Source organism: Eumetopias jubatus, unplaced genomic scaffold (assembly GCF_037043125.1).
Source record: "Eumetopias jubatus isolate StellerSeaLion01/CBP00866 unplaced genomic scaffold, mEumJub1_p1.0 scaffold_10, whole genome shotgun sequence".
In the NCBI taxonomy this organism is placed as follows: domain Eukaryota; kingdom Metazoa; phylum Chordata; class Mammalia; order Carnivora; family Otariidae; genus Eumetopias; species Eumetopias jubatus.
This window is the reverse complement of record NW_028274816.1, coordinates 83,227,191-83,245,356: the sequence shown is the minus strand read 5'-3', so window position 1 is coordinate 83,245,356 and position 18,166 is coordinate 83,227,191. Positions and strand designations below refer to the sequence as shown.

At 53.0% G+C, this 18,166-nt stretch overlaps 1 protein-coding gene across 3 annotated transcripts in view; it reads right to left on the bottom strand.

Annotated features, from left to right (window-relative positions):
* Positions 1–18,166, bottom strand: part of TBC1D16 (TBC1 domain family member 16) — a 75,263-nt gene that overhangs the window by 5,789 nt on the left and 51,308 nt on the right. For 2 of the 3 annotated variants that reach the window (XM_028112496.2, XM_028112495.2), the window contains 8 exons: positions 8,903–9,064; positions 7,762–7,909; positions 6,645–6,812; positions 6,051–6,199; positions 5,379–5,513; positions 4,450–4,636; positions 2,425–2,604; positions 84–230 (listed from right to left, as the gene is read on the bottom strand). In XM_028112496.2, coding sequence (XP_027968297.2) covers positions 84–230; positions 2,425–2,604; positions 4,450–4,636; positions 5,379–5,513; positions 6,051–6,199; positions 6,645–6,812; positions 7,762–7,909; positions 8,903–9,064 — 1,276 coding nt within the window. The remainder of the gene's footprint in view (positions 1–83; positions 231–2,424; positions 2,605–4,449; positions 4,637–5,378; positions 5,514–6,050; positions 6,200–6,644; positions 6,813–7,761; positions 7,910–8,902; positions 9,065–18,166) is intronic. The other variant, XM_028112494.2, reaches the window with a different exon arrangement.

Sequence of the window (18,166 nt, the reverse complement as noted above, 5' to 3'; positions counted from 1 at the left end):
GCGTGGGCGGGGCTCTGTGGCCAAGGGGTGGGGCTCTGCAAGCCTGGTGGGTGGGGACACTTGGGGGAGGGGCAGGCACTCACCTTCCTGAGAACGAGCTCCCCGTTCATGTGCATGGCCAGGTTTCCAAAGTGCAGGAGCATCTGGTCGGTGGCCAGCTGCTGCTCAATGACATCATCCCCGTAGATGGCCACGATGGCCACGCAGATGAAAAGGTGGAAGTAATCCGTCTGAGGAGGAGGAGAGCAGGGTTCAGATAAGGCCCCAGGTGGAGGCTGAGCGCAGAGCTGTGGGGTGAGGCTGTCTGGGCTCGTGTGGTCCTGGGCAAGCCGCCCGCCTCTTTCATCCTGTTTCCCCACTGCACACGGGCCACGGTCAGTACCTACACCCAAAGGCTGCTGTGACATGCAAAGGGGACAAACTCGTGCTACCCACGGGCTGCTGCTGGGGAGCCCTCTGGGTGCATTCCGTCACAGCGTCCTCTGAGGGCTGGTGCATGCTCATTGTGAAGTCTATTCATAAAGGCGCTGAGAAGAGCTCGTAAAGGTGCACGCAGAGGCTGGGTGCGAATATGCCCCAGTGGGTTGTGGAACAGGCCAGCGAGAAAGAACTTTCTGGCAGTTACCCTCTGGTCAGTGTCTTCCTCCCTCCAGGCTGAACATCCCAACTCTTGTCCCAGAGATGACCCCTAGGTTTGTTGCTAAGAAATCAAGAAGATCCTAACAGAGAGGAGCAAGACAGCTTCCTGACGGCCCCCACGGAGGGGTTACCATGATCCGGCTGTCTTTCACTATCTCTTCAAGGACTCCACCGGGGACCCTGCTGCCCTCCTTGGAGACCACCTCACACCACTGCCCAGCAACACCAGGCACGCAGCAGGAAGCCGGCGCTCCGCCGGCTGGCATTTGACTGGGGCGCATCCTGTGTGTTCCCCTGCCCGGATGCTTGGAGGGGGCGCTGCCTTTGACTCACACTGGCCCCCGAGGGCAGAGGAAGAGTAAGGAGCAGCAGGAAGCCCATGTTTAGTCTCCCAATGTTGACTGGCCGGCCAGACGGAACAGCTAGGCTGGCCGGGCGGAGCCCACAATTCCTCTGAGGTCAGAGTCAGCAATGCCCCGCGCCCTGCCTGCTCTGGACAGAAACGTCCCCCAGGCTGTGGGGCCCCGGGCTGCCTGCCCCCTTCCTGTGAACTAATCCGGAATGGATTTGTTCTTGCTTTGGCTCAGAACGCTCTGGCCCGGGGTGGGAGACAGCAGGATTCCGGGAAGGGGGGTGTGCAGCTCCTCTCAGAGACAAGTGTGTGGGGAGGAAGGGGTGAGGCATGTCCCACACAGGGCTGGGCAGCAGGACAAGACTAATTCCACTCACGGGACAGGCCTGGGGCAGTCCAGCCCCCACAGACACATGAGTAGTAAACAGATAGAATAGAGCCTTTCTCTCTGAGGGATCACTTCAAAAGAGCCCCCCCCTCATGGCCCTCACTCCTGAGGAAGTAGCCTACACCCACCCCCCCGCCCCTCCCCACCCCTGCGCCACTAATGTCATCAAGGGGCAGGGCCCATGTGGCCCAATGTGGTCCGGCACACTAATCCAGGACAGGCAGCAGGGCCAGACCCGGGCCAGGGGGCGGGTCAGGGGCCCGGGCAGGCGGGTCCGGAGATGGCTTGGGGCACCAGTGCGGCTTCCTGGGACTTGCCGCCCTCAGAGAAGCTCCTCCTGCAACACCAGCAAGAGTGCAGCCGCCGGTTCATGTGTCTGCGGGTTGGCCGGGCGTCCCATCGACCTCTGAGGCCTGTTTAATGGAAGCTGCCGGCTTCCACGGCGAGAACAGAGCCGGCTCTTGCAGAAAGGATCCTGGCCACCTCCCGGATGTGTCAATACTATTTTTTTTTTTTTTTTAAAGGCTGATGGATCCAGAGAGACTTGCGCATCCTTCAACATGGCCAGCTTGTTGCTAAGTTGGCTGTTAAAGCCACGGGCCAGGGACGCACGCTCTTGGAGGCTTTGCAGTGGAAATCTGGGGAGGGGTGGTGGGTCCTGGGCTCTCCGGAGGGGATGACAGGGACGCAGGGACTCAGGCTCTTTCCCTGCGCGGTCCTGAGCGAGCGGGGAAGGAGGGCCTGGTGGCCGGGGCTGCAGGGGGCCTGCTCACCCTCAGCGATGTCACCCTCGCACCGATTGGTTGTGGCAGCAGGGAGCCGGGCCCCAGGACGTGGTAATGAGCACAGTCAGTGGGCAATTCACATCTGTTTCAGTTACCTGGGAGGCGAGCTGTTGGTCTGAAGGCAGCCCCTGGGGACGACGAGAAGGCAGGGGCCTGGTGCGGTGCGGGTGTGTGGGTTATGGGGGCTGGGGCTGTGGAGGAGGGGACCCCGGAGGGCCCCCCCGCCCCCCGCAGGGTGCAGCCGCCTGGCCCTGGCTCACCTGGTAGTGCGCCCAGCAGGCCTCCCAGATGCGCAGCGCCTCGGCCTCGGGGAACTCGCGCTTGAAACACAGCAGCAGCCAACGGTGGCAAAAGAGCATCTGCAGGCCGTCCTCACCCAGCGAGACCAGGTGCTGGTAGAAGCGAAGGTGTGTCAGCCGCAGCAGCTCCCGCAGGTAGAGCTGGGGGTGAGGCCAGGACCAGTGAGCCCCGAGGCTCTGCCCAAGATGCCCACTCCCACTGAGGCCCTTCCTTGGGCCCCCAGCCTGAGAAGCATGCATGCCGAGCACGGGGCCTCTGTCGGCTGCGCCCGCACCGGCTTACATTATTCTGCTGCTGGAGTCGGACTCACACCTGTCTTGGCTAGGTCATCCCAGATTTCAGACTGCTCTGGAGGCACAGCCCGGGGCAGGCAGAGCATGCCGCCCTGCTGTGGACCGGAGGCTCCCCGGGTCTCAGCCACCACACAGGGCGGTTTCTGCCGCTCCCTCCTCCTGGGGAGGGCGAGCAGATCATGCACGGAACTCCCAGTCCAACCACCTTCCCGTCACCAAGACCCATCATCTTCCAGAGCTGACTTAGAGCAGGGAGGGGGCATTTCTGAACCTCAGGGTGCTTGTTTCCTGCACGTAAGGTCACCACCCAGTGACATGGGTAAGGGACGAGATCGAGGCTCCTTCTGGCAGCGCCCGGCTCAGGCTGCTGACTTCAGAGCCCTGAGAATATCCATCTCTGGCAGCTAATGAGTCACGGGGCCGCGTGCTGCATGAGCCCGTCAGGAGCGAAACACGTCAGACCCCATAATTACCTCCCCAGGTGCCGTGGAAACCTGACATCACAGGGCCAATGCAGAGAGGGGGCAGCTGGGGGTGGGGGGGGTGTGTGTTGTGGGGGGGACCTGGGGCAGGGCTCCGTGACTCACAGTCCCCTCCCACACAAGCAACCCATCATTCCCACCGGAGACAGCTGCTGGGGCCCTTGGAGGGGCTGAGTCTGAGGATCTCTTGTGACCGGCCCACCACAGCGTCAAGACCATGCCTGCGGCCTACCCCTCCCTTACCCCATGCGGACGTCCCCTGGCCTTCCAAGCCACACCTCCTGGACCCTGGCTCCCTGGTCCTCAGACCCCCTGCTGTGCTCGGCTCCCATCCACAGTCAGACCCCAGCTCTGCTCCGCTCCTTCCTCATCGCTCCTGACATGGCCGGTCCCAAAAGTCCAGGCCGCACAGTATCACTGCCCGAACCTGTGCTCGGCCAAGTCTGGGCACATCCCATGTGCTGTGGCGTCTGCCCGATCCGCCTGCCTGCCTACTTCCGGTCTCTGTCAGCTTCCCAGCTGGGGTTCTCTCTGGGACTGGAGAGCCAAGACCACAGCCCAGTGCCCTCCACCCGGCACTCGGCAGGTGTTTGGAACACACAGGAGCTGCCTCGAGTGCTGACTGAAGCCTCCTGGCCCTGCCTTACCAGCTCTGCCTGTCCCCCTCCCCCCCAATATTCAGAGCTGCTGGGTCTGTGCAGGTGAGGGGAGGCCATGAGGAGGGGGTGTGCTGGCTGGGCACTGCAGGGGAGGCCTGGGCCCGGGGTGGGGCGTGGCGACTGCCCAGGGGAGCCTCAGGAGCCCCTCCTATTTCTGCATCCTATGTTGGAACCTTGCAGGGAGCAGCCCAGATATACCTGGACACCCATCTTGTAAAGCACAGGGCCAGGTGTGAGGGGCCTCCCCTTCCTCACCCCTCCACCAGGGGAGGGACCGCCCCCCACAGCCCAGCCTTCAGGGAGCATGGGGTGGGGATGGCAGCGGGTGTCGTGGGACTGAGGAATAACGTGCATTCCTCCCACAGAGCTTGGCCTTAGCAGAGGCCCACGGCTAAGGCCCCAGGCCCCATTGGCAATGCCCACCCTGGCTTTTTCTGCCTGTTGACCCATAGCAGCCACGCCACACGTGGCCACCGAGACCTTGGGCAGCAAGGGCAGGAGGCGGCGTGCTCTCCCCCAGCACACTGTTAACCCGCACGGCCCAGCCTCACCAGCTGTTTCTCCATGTCCTCGTCTCGAGGAGAGCTGACGAATATCGTGTTCTGCATCAAACCCACAAAGCACCAGAAGGTGTCTGATTCGTCCAGGACCTCGGCCAGGATGGGTGCCACAAGGTCTGACATGCCCTGAAAGTAGCCGATGGCTGGGTTGTATACGGCATAGTTCAGCAGGATCCTCCTGGGGACGCAGGGCAGAGAGCAGGGAGTCAGTGAGAGTGGGCCTCAAAGCAGCCCACCCCTGCTGTGCTCTTGGTGGCGTGTTGCCCAGGCTGGAGACGCCAGGCTGCCAGGATGCGCCCCCTTCACCTCAATCTCAGGGCAAGGAAGGTAGCCCTGGGCACTGTCTTCAGGGTCTGGGGAAATGGAGCGGCCTACAGGAGCCCCTGGCCAGGCCCAAACCTCCAGAGCAGGGGAAAGAGAGTATGTGGGTCTGATTTTCTTAATGGTGGCTGCCCACCTGTGACAAAGGATGGGTGCACGGGGACATTTGTACGGGCTGTGAATTTTGTGCCATCATTTGCCAGGTGGCAGAATGTCAGAGATGCAAGTCTCGGGCTCTGTGTGGTTTCATCGGCCGGAGGACCACTTGTTGGGAGGCTCAGAGGGAGGCTCATCCAGGGCTGGTGGGAGCCAAGCAAGCCAGGCTTGGTGGAGGCCCAGGGGATGGGAGGCTTTGCTGGTACCCTGGGGAGGGACCAGCCACAAGACGTGGACTGATGTTGCCTAAAGTAGCTAATGAGCCTCTGCTTTTGGACCTGGAAGACAGACCCCACCCCTGCTGCTGTTCCTTTTCTTCCCAGAAGGCCGGCGGAGTCCGAGGGGTAAGGTGACCCAGAGTGGCAGGTGAGGAAGTGGAATGGTGGGGGGGGAGGGCTCTCCTCCCCTCCGGGAGAACCTCGCTGGCTGGGGAGGGCAGGTACCTCATGCTCTCCACATTCGGATTGTCTTCACCTCGGAAGAACTGGTTGCTCCGATCCGTCCGAACCACATCCTTGTCCACGGTGAACTGCACGTTGCGCCAGAACGCTCTGTGCTCTTCAGGGGTCATGGAGAGCCTGGCACAGAGAGGAGCGCCGGCCGGGGGCTCCGCGAGCAGCACGCGTGTGCACACACATGCATGTACGCACACGCACACACATGCTCCAGGCAGGGCCCGTCCCTCCCCACCCCTGCTCCTGATGGGGGCTGGGCTGCTGCCAGCGGCAAACCCTCCGGTTCCCCACTAACTTGGGGGGGCTGGTTATCCAGTGTCGGGGAGCAGAGCGGGCCTTGGCCTGGGCTCAGCCGGGCCAAGAGAGACCTCAGCCGTCGGCTCCTGCCCAGTGTTCCCGGCTGGGCGTCGGTGCCTAGCTCTGTCTGTGAGAACAAGCTCTCAAACCCTGACACGGCGCTGAGGAGCAAGGAGCACCGCAGCCCCAGGCCGAGCGCCGGGGATAACGCCGGCTCTTATCCAAGCCTATCACTCCGTGCCTGGGACCCATTTTCCAAAAAAAGTCTGGGTCACGGAACATATTATCAGTGCGGGGTTGTGCCACCAATCGCCGGGTCGGCTGACTCCCGCCGGGGGCCAGGCCGGGGCGGGCGGCCCTTACCTCTTCTGCTGGATCTCGGCGTATTCCTGGCGCTTCCGCGCCCGCAGTGCCTCCCTCTCCTGCGACGTGGACTCATGGCTGTAATACCGCAGCAGGAAGGGCCAGACCTCCCCCCGGATTGACACATCAATGCCGCCGAAGAAAATGGCCTGCAGGAAGCGGCCAGAGTTGGGGAGGGGCCAACACAGGGCGGCTCAAAGCACCCCCAGCCCCCGGAGATTTGTGTTTTGGGGGCTTTGCTGCGCCTCGGTGACAGCTGATGCCTTGATTCAGGTCGCTGTGATTTGCACATGTTTGGAGGGAAAGTGGCGGCCCTCCATTCCCATACAGCACACAGCCAGGCTCATTTCAATGTCAATGCCCACCCTGGTGTGGCGCTCAGATTAACGTGTCGTTCTCACGTCATGGCCTAATCCCGGTTTTGGAAGCGCTGCATTTCACTGCGAGCTGTTCTATGCAGCCTGACTCCGGGTCCCCCAAGCCCGCTCCCGAGGTTTCCTTTTCAACGCCGAGCCTTTGATTGCTTTATCGGGCGGGCGTGTTCACACAAGGGGGCAGCCCCCCAGGAGGCGGCCCTGGGTGCCCCCGGCTTACCTGGCGCAGTTTGTACTCCTCCTCTACCTGGCCCAGCTCGTTCAGGTGGCGCAGCCAGGCCGCCACGTCCAGCCTCCTGTACATGCTCTCCTCAGGGTGCGTCTCGGAGGAGGGCAGTTTGGGGCGTCGGATGGAGAACTGCATGCACGTCTTTTCGTCAGTGACCTGCTGGCCCGGACGGAGTCCGGAAACTCCAGGAGATAAGCACCTGGCGGGCGGGCCCCCGAAGCCGGCCCGCTCTCCCCAGGACAGAAAAGCCCCCCTCTCTCCCCACCACACCCCGAAAGGAGGGGGACCCGCTCTCCCCGCATACAGACCCCTAAATGGCAAGTGTAATTAGATGCAATTAAAACGAAAATACCTTCATCTTAACATCGGTTTCCCGGGTCGCTGGGCTCCCCCGGCCCACTCCCACTGACCGACCAACCGATGGACCACGGCGCCCCCCCCCGACAGGCCCCCCCCCTTCTCTCCACGACCCCCAGCCGGCCGCAAAAAACGGAATTAATGCCTCGAATGGCCCAACTTCCCTCTGCCGGGAGGGCCTACAATAAATTACATGTGATTGGCCACAAACAAAGAGACCGCTGTTCCCCGAGCAGGGAGCCCGCCTGTCAGGTTGTCTCCACGGGCAGTCACGAATCCAGGGCAAAACTGCAGCTGACATTTAATTCAAAAATCAAAGGTTGCTCGATGTAGGGGGAAAAGCAAGCCATACTACTGTAATAAGGAGAGCCAGCAGGAGGCTCTGTGGGAAGGAAGGGGATCTTAAAGTCAGCCCCTTTCTAATAAGCACATACAGTATCTTGAACAGATAATTAAAGAGCTCTTATTACATTTGTATGTAGATTGAGCAAAATATGGCAGGAAGCCTTGTCAAAACATGATTTTTCAAGTGCAAAGCACTGACTTTACAAGACCTGGGCCTGCTTCAGATCCGAAGTTGCCACTCTGCCGGCCCCACAGCGACCACGGACCGCCAGGGGCCCCCGAGGTCACACCCTGTGAGGCCTTTGTGCGGGGTGGGGGGGGGAGCCCTGGATTCCCCCGCGGGGGGCGGGCCTCAGGACACCTACCCGCCCCCCCGCGGCAGCGCCCTTCCGCCCCCCTGGGCTACCTGGTCCTTGAGGTGCGTCTCCACGCAGTATTTCCAGCGCTGAAACACGTCGGACAGCTTGTCCAGGCCGCCGTGGTGGAAGTGGAAAACCTTGAACTGGCTCTCGCGGCTGGCGAGGACCATCTGGCCGCTGGTGCAGGCCTCATCACTGGGCGGCCGCGGCAGGGGAAGGGAACAGGGCAACGAAGATGGAAACCCCGGCTTTGATTTCCAAGTATAATCAGAGACCCCTATCACTGACCTCAGAGGCAGGAAACAAGAAAGCCCCTGGAGTTCGGCTGCTGGCTGCAGGGGGACAGCACTACACCTGCAAGGAACCCACCACCCGCTTGGCTGAAGAAGGAAAAGAGCCCTCTCCTGGGGACTCCGGAAAGGAGGGCTGCCCTTGTGGCCCTGCGTCCCCTCCCCCGTATGCTCCTTCCTGCCCGGGAGATCCAGGGGTGGCTGGCGTTGGGTGGAATCAGATTTTGAACCCAGGTGGGGCGGGCCCTGAGAGAGCCTCCTCCATTGGTCTGGGATGGACTCCTCCTCTCACTCAGGGAGAATCGTCCAGGGAAACTCACTGCACATCCAACAGGGCCATCAGCCCAACCTTGCCTGCCCTTCCGTAAACAGCCAGAATGTGGCTCCGGGTCTGGAACCCTCTGGGGACACACCTGCTTCGAGCACAGGTCTTCGGTTGGGGCTATTCTGTGGCTGGGCTGCTGTGCTTTTCAGGAGAGATTTGATGTAGCCACGAGACAGGACTCTATTAGTCCGCCCACCATGAGAAAGGAGAGCCTCCCTCTGGAAAGCCAGGGCCCCGTCCTGCACACACAGGCTGAGCTGCAAAGCCTCTCCGTGGGTAACTGGGAGAAGCCTGTAGCTGCTTTCTGTGCGGCCCCCATCTGGCTGTTCTCCAAGCCAGAGTTACAAGCCACAGCAGGCCACTGTCACCCTGAGGTCAGGTGGAGGAGGCTGGTAGCTGCCCCGACCCAGTTCCTGGGAGCAGCCATCGTGGGGGACCATTGCTCTCCAGCTTAGTGATGTCGGGAAGCAAACATTTGGGAAGGCCGGCATTGTCCCTGGACCCAAAGCCCCGCCCGCCGGGACCCCTGCACCACTAGCCACCTTCCAGGAAGCTGCCCAGAGACGCTCTCACCTGAAGAAGAGGCGGAGGGAGCGCATCTGCCCCAGGTCCACACGGAACACGCCGCAGATCTGCTCCAGGGCACAGGCCCTCTGCGGCTCGTCCCAGCGCGGGGTCTGCAGGAGGCCGGTGCCGTCCGGGAACCGCAGGTGGGCATCGGCACTGGACGGGGAGCTGGTGGGGGAGGTCGTGTCATGGCCACGGGGGCGGGGCAGGGAGGGTGTGGGGGAGACATTTCAACATGGGCCCAGGCACGAACACACACAGACAGGACTGGAGGCGCCACGCAGGTGACGGGCTCTCCACAGACACCGTGAATGAATGAATGAATGAGTCCCATTTTCGTGTGGAAGGGGACGCATGGTTACGGTCAAAGTGCATCCCATGTCAACCAAGGCAGTAAGCTGCCCTAATGACAGATGAGCTCACCCTGACAGGTCACCCAGCCCCTTTGAGCCTCGTGTCCCCAGGTGCAAAGTGAGGATAATGCCGGAGTCTTGTGCGGGATCAACAGCGGCAGAGCCCTGGGCGCTGGGCACCCTGGTCCTCAGAGCTCTCTACGAGAAGCTGCTTCGTGACCACTTTAGACAGCATGGGGCTTCCATTTAAGTCCCGTTAAGTTCACTATTTTCCTGAAAAAACCCTGGTTCCGTTTATGGTTCAGTTAGAAAACATGGGGGTTATTGATACTCATAATATGAATAATGAACATTTATTAAACAGTCTGAGCCTGGCCCTGTATTAGCCACTCCTCATGTGCATTTATTACATATATCCTCACAATAATCCTTTGAAATGAGTCGTGTCATTACCCCTCCTGTACAGAAGAGGAACTGAGGCCCAGAGAGGTTAAGTAGCTTGCCCAAGGTCACACAGGTAGCAGGTGGTGCAGCTGGGATTTGAACACAAGCTCTGTGGCCCAGGTCCTCACCAGCATATTTTATTGCCTCTAAGTTCCAAGTTCAGCAACACAACCCCACTTATTCTGTTTTTTTAAATTAATTTATTTTTTTAAGATTTAATTAATTATTTGAGAGAGAGTGTGTGCGAGCACAAGCAGGGGGAGAGGCAGAGGGAGAAGCAGATTCCCCACCAAGTAGGGAGCCCCATGCAGGACTCCATCCCAGGACCCTGGGATCACGACCTGAGCCGAAGGCAGACGCTTAACCGACTGAGCCACCCAGGTGCCCTATTCTGTTTTTTTTTTTTTTTTTTTTTTTTTTTAGTTTACGAATTTGTTCAAAACCCTAGTTGCAAAATATTTTCTTACATGGGTTCAGCCATACCATAGGTTAAATGCCATCTCTTGAGATTTACCAGCAATATCTAGCAAATGCCCACTAAAACGTAACCAGAGTAAAGCATGCATCAGTTCCAGGCCCCAACCCCAGCATCCTACCGAGATTCCACAGTGATTGCTTTATCATGTCTCTCTGTTCTAGCCCAGAGCATAAAAGTGTCGGAGGCGATTAATCCCAAGGCACCTCTTCCTCCAATAGGCACCAGGTCTCTCCACAAAGCCACTCTGGGTGGTTTGAGCACAATCCCTCATAACTTGGAACTTCCTCAAAGAGAAAGACTGGTTTTTTAAACCTTTGCTGCTTCTAGAACAATAACGGTCCTGGTGTGTAGGATGCTTTTTCTTCCCTCCCTGTGTCAGGAAGTGGGCTGAGCCTGGTCCTGCCATTTCCGTGGGGGCCCCTGGGCTTTCCAACAGGACAGACAGGTAGCGGATGGGAAGGGAGGTAGATGAGCTGATCCACTGTGGCCATGCAGCAAACTTGGACCCAAAAAGGCTGAGGCAGTCGCCGCCTTCCAGAGTGGACCCTGACCGGGCTGCACTACACAGTCATTGTGTGCAAAACAAGGCCCGTGGCAGGCCTGAAGACAGCCCCCCACCAGGCCACTTGTGCAGCATCTCATAATCTCCTTATTGAACAATGAGGCCCCAGCGGCTGGGAGATCATGGGCTCTGCATGCTTCCCAGGCCGGCCGGCCCATCCTGGGCTCGCCTCCAAACCTGGCTGGAGGGGGAGCCCCCAAAGGATGGCATTATTTCCAGCCCCCTCCTCCAGCCTCCCCACCACCACATGCGCACAGCACCACCCTCCAAAACCTGCACGCCCTTGCCAACACACTGCTGCGGCCCGCTCACCCCATGTGGCGGGCCAAGCTTTCCAGAAAACAGAACCAGGACGGAGACTCACTCTGGCACAGTCGTGGGTGGAAGACTCCCCAAGACTCCCCTCTCCACTGCTGCGGCCGGGAGCACAGCCTCCCTGGAGGGGAAGGAGCCAATTTCAAACCAGGAAAGGGCCCCAGAGAGAGGGTCCACTACACACCTTCCAGGCACAGCTTGCCTCCAGGCAGAGGCTGCTTATACCCTTTCACGACTCTTGAGGGGGAAATTATTTGCATTAATTCATTGATTGACCAATTAATTCAAGACACTATGCTCGGGACCTACCACTGGGGTTCCATCGACTTACTGTTTCAGTCGACTCAAAAGGCTCAGGATGAAGAAAAACAAGGGCAAATTTAGAAGTTTGGATATCTTAAAATTTAAAAATGTTAACATCTGGCCCCGATGCCTCTTTGACCTTGAGAACCACAACAGTTTTGGAGGTCAAGCTTTCTCTGAAAAGAGACCCTTCCTATATATACACCAGTTATCTGTTGCCGAGTAACAAATGATTTCAAAACTTAGCAACTTAAAAACAAGCCCTCTTACTTGCTCGCAGTTCTGGCTGGGCGGGGCTGAGTCAGGGGCTCTGCTGGGCGCTCAGGCAGCTGGAGCAGGTGCGGGGTGGGGGTGGGGGTGCTGAAATGGCCTCTGTCCACAAGGCCTGGGGGCTGTGCTGCCGTCGGCCGGGTTTCTCTCCCCTCGTGGTGCCTTGCCTCCTGTGCCTGGGCTTCCTTACATGGGAGCGAGCCAGGAGGCACCTGCTGCCGGGTCTGGACTCGCCTACGTCACTCACGCCACATCCCATTGGCCAAAGCAACTGGTGGGCGGGCCTGACTCAGGGAGTGGGGACCCGCACACCGCCCTCCTCCGTAGGAGCTGCTGCTGCTGCTGCTGCCGAGAATTCGAGGCCCGGTTTAATCTCCAACCACCTGACGTGGCCCGGGTTACCAGGTGACGAAGAACTCCCTGTGTTCAGCTGTGACCATGCTCGTTTTGCTCTTTTTTGTTTCTGTTTCTGCATTTTGGTGAGATCCTCAGAAAAACAACCAAAACTAAGAGATGCTACATTCCTTGGAGTTTAGCGTCTTTCTGGCTCTATCTATGACACATTTTTAACTTGTAGTATTTCGGGAGAGATTGCCTAAATAAACCATCCGTTTCATTTTAATGCACCACACATAATAATTTTATGAACAACCCAAATTACACACGGCACATTTGAATATTCTTAAAACCAAACTGTTCTCCACGTGTAAACAGATAAAAAATAAAAACTGTGCTGATTTCAATTTCCCCCAGATCTTATTTCTTTACTGTTCTTTTTCCACCGCTTCAAAGTTCACAGACATTTTGCACGTTCATCCCAGGCTCGAGGATTAAATGACCATGTGTTCTCTGCCAGGACCACACCTGGAGCTGGTGATGCAGAAGCCACCAAGATACAGTCGTTCCCTCATGGCAACGGGTCTTGATGGGGAAACAGATGTCACGCTAGGTGACCGAGGTGGCCATACAGTCATGTCTACACATGCACTACGCCAAGGAGACCCAAGGCTTCCATCAACTTGGCTCTAGTTTGAACCCGTGGAACCCCAGTCGTAGGTCCCGAGCATAGTGTCTTGAATTAATTGGTCAATCAATAAATTAATGCAAATAATTTCCCCCTCAGGAGTCTGCCGGGAGGCAAGCTGCCCCTGACCCTTGAGCAACACAGGTTTGAACTGCATGGGTCCACTTCAAGCGGATTTTTTTCTCATAAATTCAGTCCAGTACTGTACGTATGTTTTCTCTTCCTTATGATTTTCTTAATAACATTTTATTTTCTCTAGCCTACTATTTTATTGTAACAGTACAATATGTAATATATATAAAATATGTGTTAATTGATCTTTTATGATATTGGTAAGGCTTCCGATCAGCAGTAGGCTATTAGTAGTTAAGTTTTTGGAGAGTCAAAAGTTATATGTGGATTTTTGAGCGTGCGGGGGGTTGGCACCTCTAACCACCACATTATTCAAGGGTTTGGTTTGGTTTACATATTTGTATGATACTATAATGTTAGATATATGTCACTACACGTTTGTTAAAACCCATTGGATGTACACCAAGAGTGAGCTCTAATGTAAACTATGGACTCGGGGTGATAATTTGTTGATGTAGGTTTATCAGTTGTAACAAATGTACCCTCTGGGGTGGGATGCTGATAACGAGGGAAGATATGCATGTGTCAGAGCAAGAGGTATATGGGAGATCCCGCTATCTTCCTCTCAATTCTTGTATGAACCTAAAACTGCTCTAAAAAATAACATCTATTAAAACAAAACAAACAAGACGAGAAGCCGAAGGACATATATATACATAAGACAGGGAATAATAGCTTTAATAGGTAAAAATGTATGTAAACCAAACCAAACCAAACCAAACCAAAACAAAAGAATGTCCAACAGTGGCACCTGGGTGGCTCAGTCATTAAGCGTCTGCCTTCGGCTCAGGTCGTGATCCCAGGGTCCTGGGATGGAGTCCTGCATGGGGCTCCCTGCTTGGTGGGGAGTCTGCTTCTCCCTCTGTCCCTCCCCCTGCTTGTGCTCGCACTCAATCTCTCTCAAATAAATAAATTAAGTAAATCTTAAAAAAATAAGTAAAGCAGAGTAAGTGGGGTTGTATTGCTGAACTTAGAACTTAGAGGCAATAAAATATGCTGGTGAGGACCTGGGCCACAGAGCTTGTGTTCAAATCCCAGCTGCACCACCTGCTACCTGTGTGACCTTGGGCAAGCTACTTAACCTCTCTGGGCCTCAAGGGACACTCTTGCACAGCCAGGGGTGGGGAGGCACTGTATACAGGTCAAATTTCTCTTTCTGGAAATTCAGAAATAGGATCTAGAAGGCTTAAAAATGTTTATACATTTTGACCCTTTACCTTCATTTGTAGATGTTGATCCTAAGATAACAACCAGAGATGCCCACAAAAAATACATATATGAATAAATACAGAAAAATCATTTGACAAAAATCCAACACTTATTCATGATAAAAACCATCCCCAATGTAGGCATACAAGGGAACCTCCTCAAGTTGATAAAGGTCACCTAGAAACATTCTACAGTTAACATCATACTTGATGACTGGAGACCAAATTGTTTCCCCCATGATCAGGATAAGGTTAGCAGGCCTGTTTTCATCACTTCTATTCAGTATCACACCAGAGGCTATAGCCTCTGCGTAAGGCAAGGAAAGAAACTAAATGTATAAAGATTGGAAAAGAAGAAGTAAAATTGTTCCCGTGTGCAGATGATACAATTCTTTATGTGAAAAATCCCACGAAATTTACAAGACAACTAATAGTACTAAGAAGTGAATTTAGCAAGATTGCAGGATAAAAGGTTAATGTAGACAAATTAATTGTATTCTTAAAAACTAGCAACAGACAACTGGCAAATATAATAAATAAAAAATTCTATTCATAGCACCCCCTCCAAAAAACCCCTATGTAAAATACTTAGGAATAAGTCTAACCAATGACATTTGATACCTCTATCCTGAAAAACACAAACCTTGCTGAGAAAAATTCAAGGAAATGTAAACAAATGGAAAGATATACCATGTCCATGGATTGAGACAGTCAATATTGTTAAGATGGTAATCTTACCAAACAATCTATTAATTCAACACAATCCCAATCAATATTCCAATAGGATCATGGGGGGAGGGGTAGAAATTGACAAGCTGACTCTAAAATTCATATGGAAATTCAAAAGACTTAGAATAGCCAAAGTAATCACACACACACAAAAAGATGAAAGCTGAAGGACTTATCTGATTTTGAGACCGATCATAATTCTACAGTAATCAAGGCAGTCTGGAACTGCTGAAAACACAGACTTTTAGAGCAATGGTACAGAATAGAGAGAGACTAGAATAGACAAATATGATCAATTGATTATTGACAAAGATGCAATTCCACGGAGAAAGGATAGCTCTTCCACAAATGATGTTAGATCAACTGGATATTTGTATGAAAAAATATTACCATCCCCCCTTTCTTCACGTCAGATACAAAAATTAACTCAAAACAGGTCCCAGACCCAGATGTGATACCTAAAATTATAAAACTGCCAGAAGAATCCATGAAAGAGGACTTAGCCACCTTAGATTAGGCCAAGGTTTCTTAGAACACAAAAAGCATAAGCCATCAAAGAAATGCTAATAAACTGGAAAATTAAAAACTCTTTTCTTCAAAAATTCACCATTAAAAAAATAGAAATGCAAGCCATAGCCTGGGAGAAAATATTCACAACTCATATGCTCAATAAAAGATATACCCAGAGTATGTATGAGAAGCCCCTAAAACTCAATAGTAGGGTGAGTCATAGATTGCTTAGATATGATACCCAGGCATGATTCATAAAAGAAAAAAAATTGATAAATAAGAGTTTATTAAAACAAAAAATTTCTGCTCTTTGAAAGATACCGCTAAGGAAATAAAAAGACATGCCACAGACTGAAAAAAGATACTTGCAAAACACATCTCTGGTAAGGATCCATATCCAGAATGTATAAAGAAACTTCAGGATTAGTAATGAGAAAAACACAATTTAAAAATAGGCAGAAGATCTGAAAAGACACTTCACCAAAAAAGGGGGCAAATATTAGCAGATGAAAAGGTGCTCGACATCATTGGTCATTTTTTTTTAAAGTTTTATTTATTTAAGTAATCTGTATACCCAATGTGGGGCTCAGACTCATAACTCTTAAGATCAAAGAGTTACATGATTTCCCAACTGAGCCAGCCAGGCACCCCGTGACATGGTTGGTTATGAGAGAAATGTAAATAGGAACCATAATGTCATACAAAGAAGCAACGTGACACACCACACACCTATGAGAAAGACTGAAACACAAATGAGAACTGATAGTATAGACTGCCGGTGGGACGCAGAGCAACCAGACTCACACGTGGCTGGTGGGATTGCCAATGAAAAAGCCACCTTGGAAACATACACTTACCATATGACTCAGCAATCCCACTCCTAGGTACTTATCCAAGGGAAATGAACAATGCTCGTAGAAGAGTCTGTGTGTGCATGCTTATAGCAGTTTTATTCATAACTGCAAAACCAAGAATCAGCAGACAGGTCTTTCCATGAGTTAATGGATCCACAAGCAGTGGTCCATCCCCACAATGGATACTACTCAGCAATGAAAAGAAACAAACCATGATACACATAACAACATGGATGAATCTCAAATGTGTTGAGTGGAAAAAAGCTAGACTCAAAGAAAGCTAGATTATATGAAAAGATATTCAGCATTATTAGCGATCAGGAAAATGGAAATTAAAACCACAGTGAGATACTCTCACATACCTGTTAGAATGAAAAAGACTGACCACAACCATACCAAGTGCCAATGAGGACTTGAAACCCCTGGAACTCTCATACATGTGTCTGGTGGTAGTGCAACATGGGACAACCACTTTGGAAAACTGGCAGTTTCTTAAAAAGTTACACACTCACCCACCAGATGACCTGGCTATTCCATTCCCAGGTATTTACCAAGAGATATAAAAACCTACGTTCACACTGAGGGTTCTAGAGGGGAGGAGGGTGGGGGGATGGGTTGGCCTGGTGATGGGTATTAAGGAGGGCACGTTCTGCGTGGAGCACTGGGTGTTATGAACAAACAATGAATCATGGAACACTACACCAAAACAAATGATGTAATATATGGTGATTAACATAACAATAAAAAAATAAAAAAAAAAACCTACGTTCACATGCAAGACTTCCTTGTAAGTGTTCGTAGCAGCTTTATTTGTAGTAGCTAAGAACTGAGAACAACCCAGCAGGTGAATGAATAAACAAATTGTGGTTTATACCTACAATGGAATAGGATTCAGCGGTAGAAATGAATGGACTCTCGATTCATTCACACAACAATGTGGATACATTGTTAAATCATCATGCTGCCTTTAAGAACCCAGACAGAAAAAAGAGTATATACTGCATGATTCCATTTATATACAATTCTAGGAAATGCAAACTAATCCATAGTGACAGAAAGCAGAAGAGTCATTTTGGGGGCAGGGGCTGGAGGAAGGGATGGATTACAAAGGGACCCAAGGCTAATTTGGGGGTGATGAAGATGCTCATGAACTTGACTGTGGCGATGGCTTTACCGGTGTGTGTGTGTGTGTGTGTGTGTGTGTGTGTGAAAACTCAACAACTATACACTTCAAATATATACAATTTAATATACATAAATTATACTTCAATAAAGTTGAAACAAACCACCAATATTCAACTCAGGACTATTACTGAATTTCTTTTTTTTTTTTAAGACTTTATTTATTTGCTCGAGAGAGAGAGTGTAGGCGAGAGAGAGTGAGCGAGAGCACAAGCGGGGGGGGGCAGAGGGAGAAGCAGGCTCCCTGTTGAGCAAGGAGCCCGATGTGGGACTCGATCCCAGGACCCTGGGATCATGACCCGAGCCGAAGACAGCCGCTTAACAGACTGAGCCACCCAGGCATCCCTATTACCGAATTTCTAACAATAGGAGACTATTTCAAAGATTTTATTTACTTATTTTAGGGACGCCTGAGTGGCTCAGTTGATTAGGTATCTGCCTTGGGCTCAGGTCATGATCCCAGGGTCCTGGGATCGAGTCCTACATCAGGCTCCTTGCTCGGCGGGGAGCCTGCTTCTCCTTCTCCCTCTGCCTGCCACTCCCCCTGCTTGTGCTGTCTCTCTGTCTGACAAATAAATAAATAAAATCTTAAAAGCAAAGATTTTATTTATTTATTTTAGAGAGAGAGAGAAAGAGAGCACAAGCGGGGGGAGGGGCAGAGGGAGAGGGAGAAGCAGGTTCCCGCTGAGTGGGGAGCCCGATGTGGGACTGACTCCATCCCAGGACCCTGGGATCATGACCTGAGCCGAAACCAAGAGTCAGATGCTCAACCGACTGAGCCCCCCAGGCGCCCCAACAGGAGAATATTTTAATACATTGTGGTCCATTAATATGATACAATGCCATTAAGCTATTATAAAACATTTTATAAAAGTTTTTAAAGAACAAGGACAATGCTCACACTGT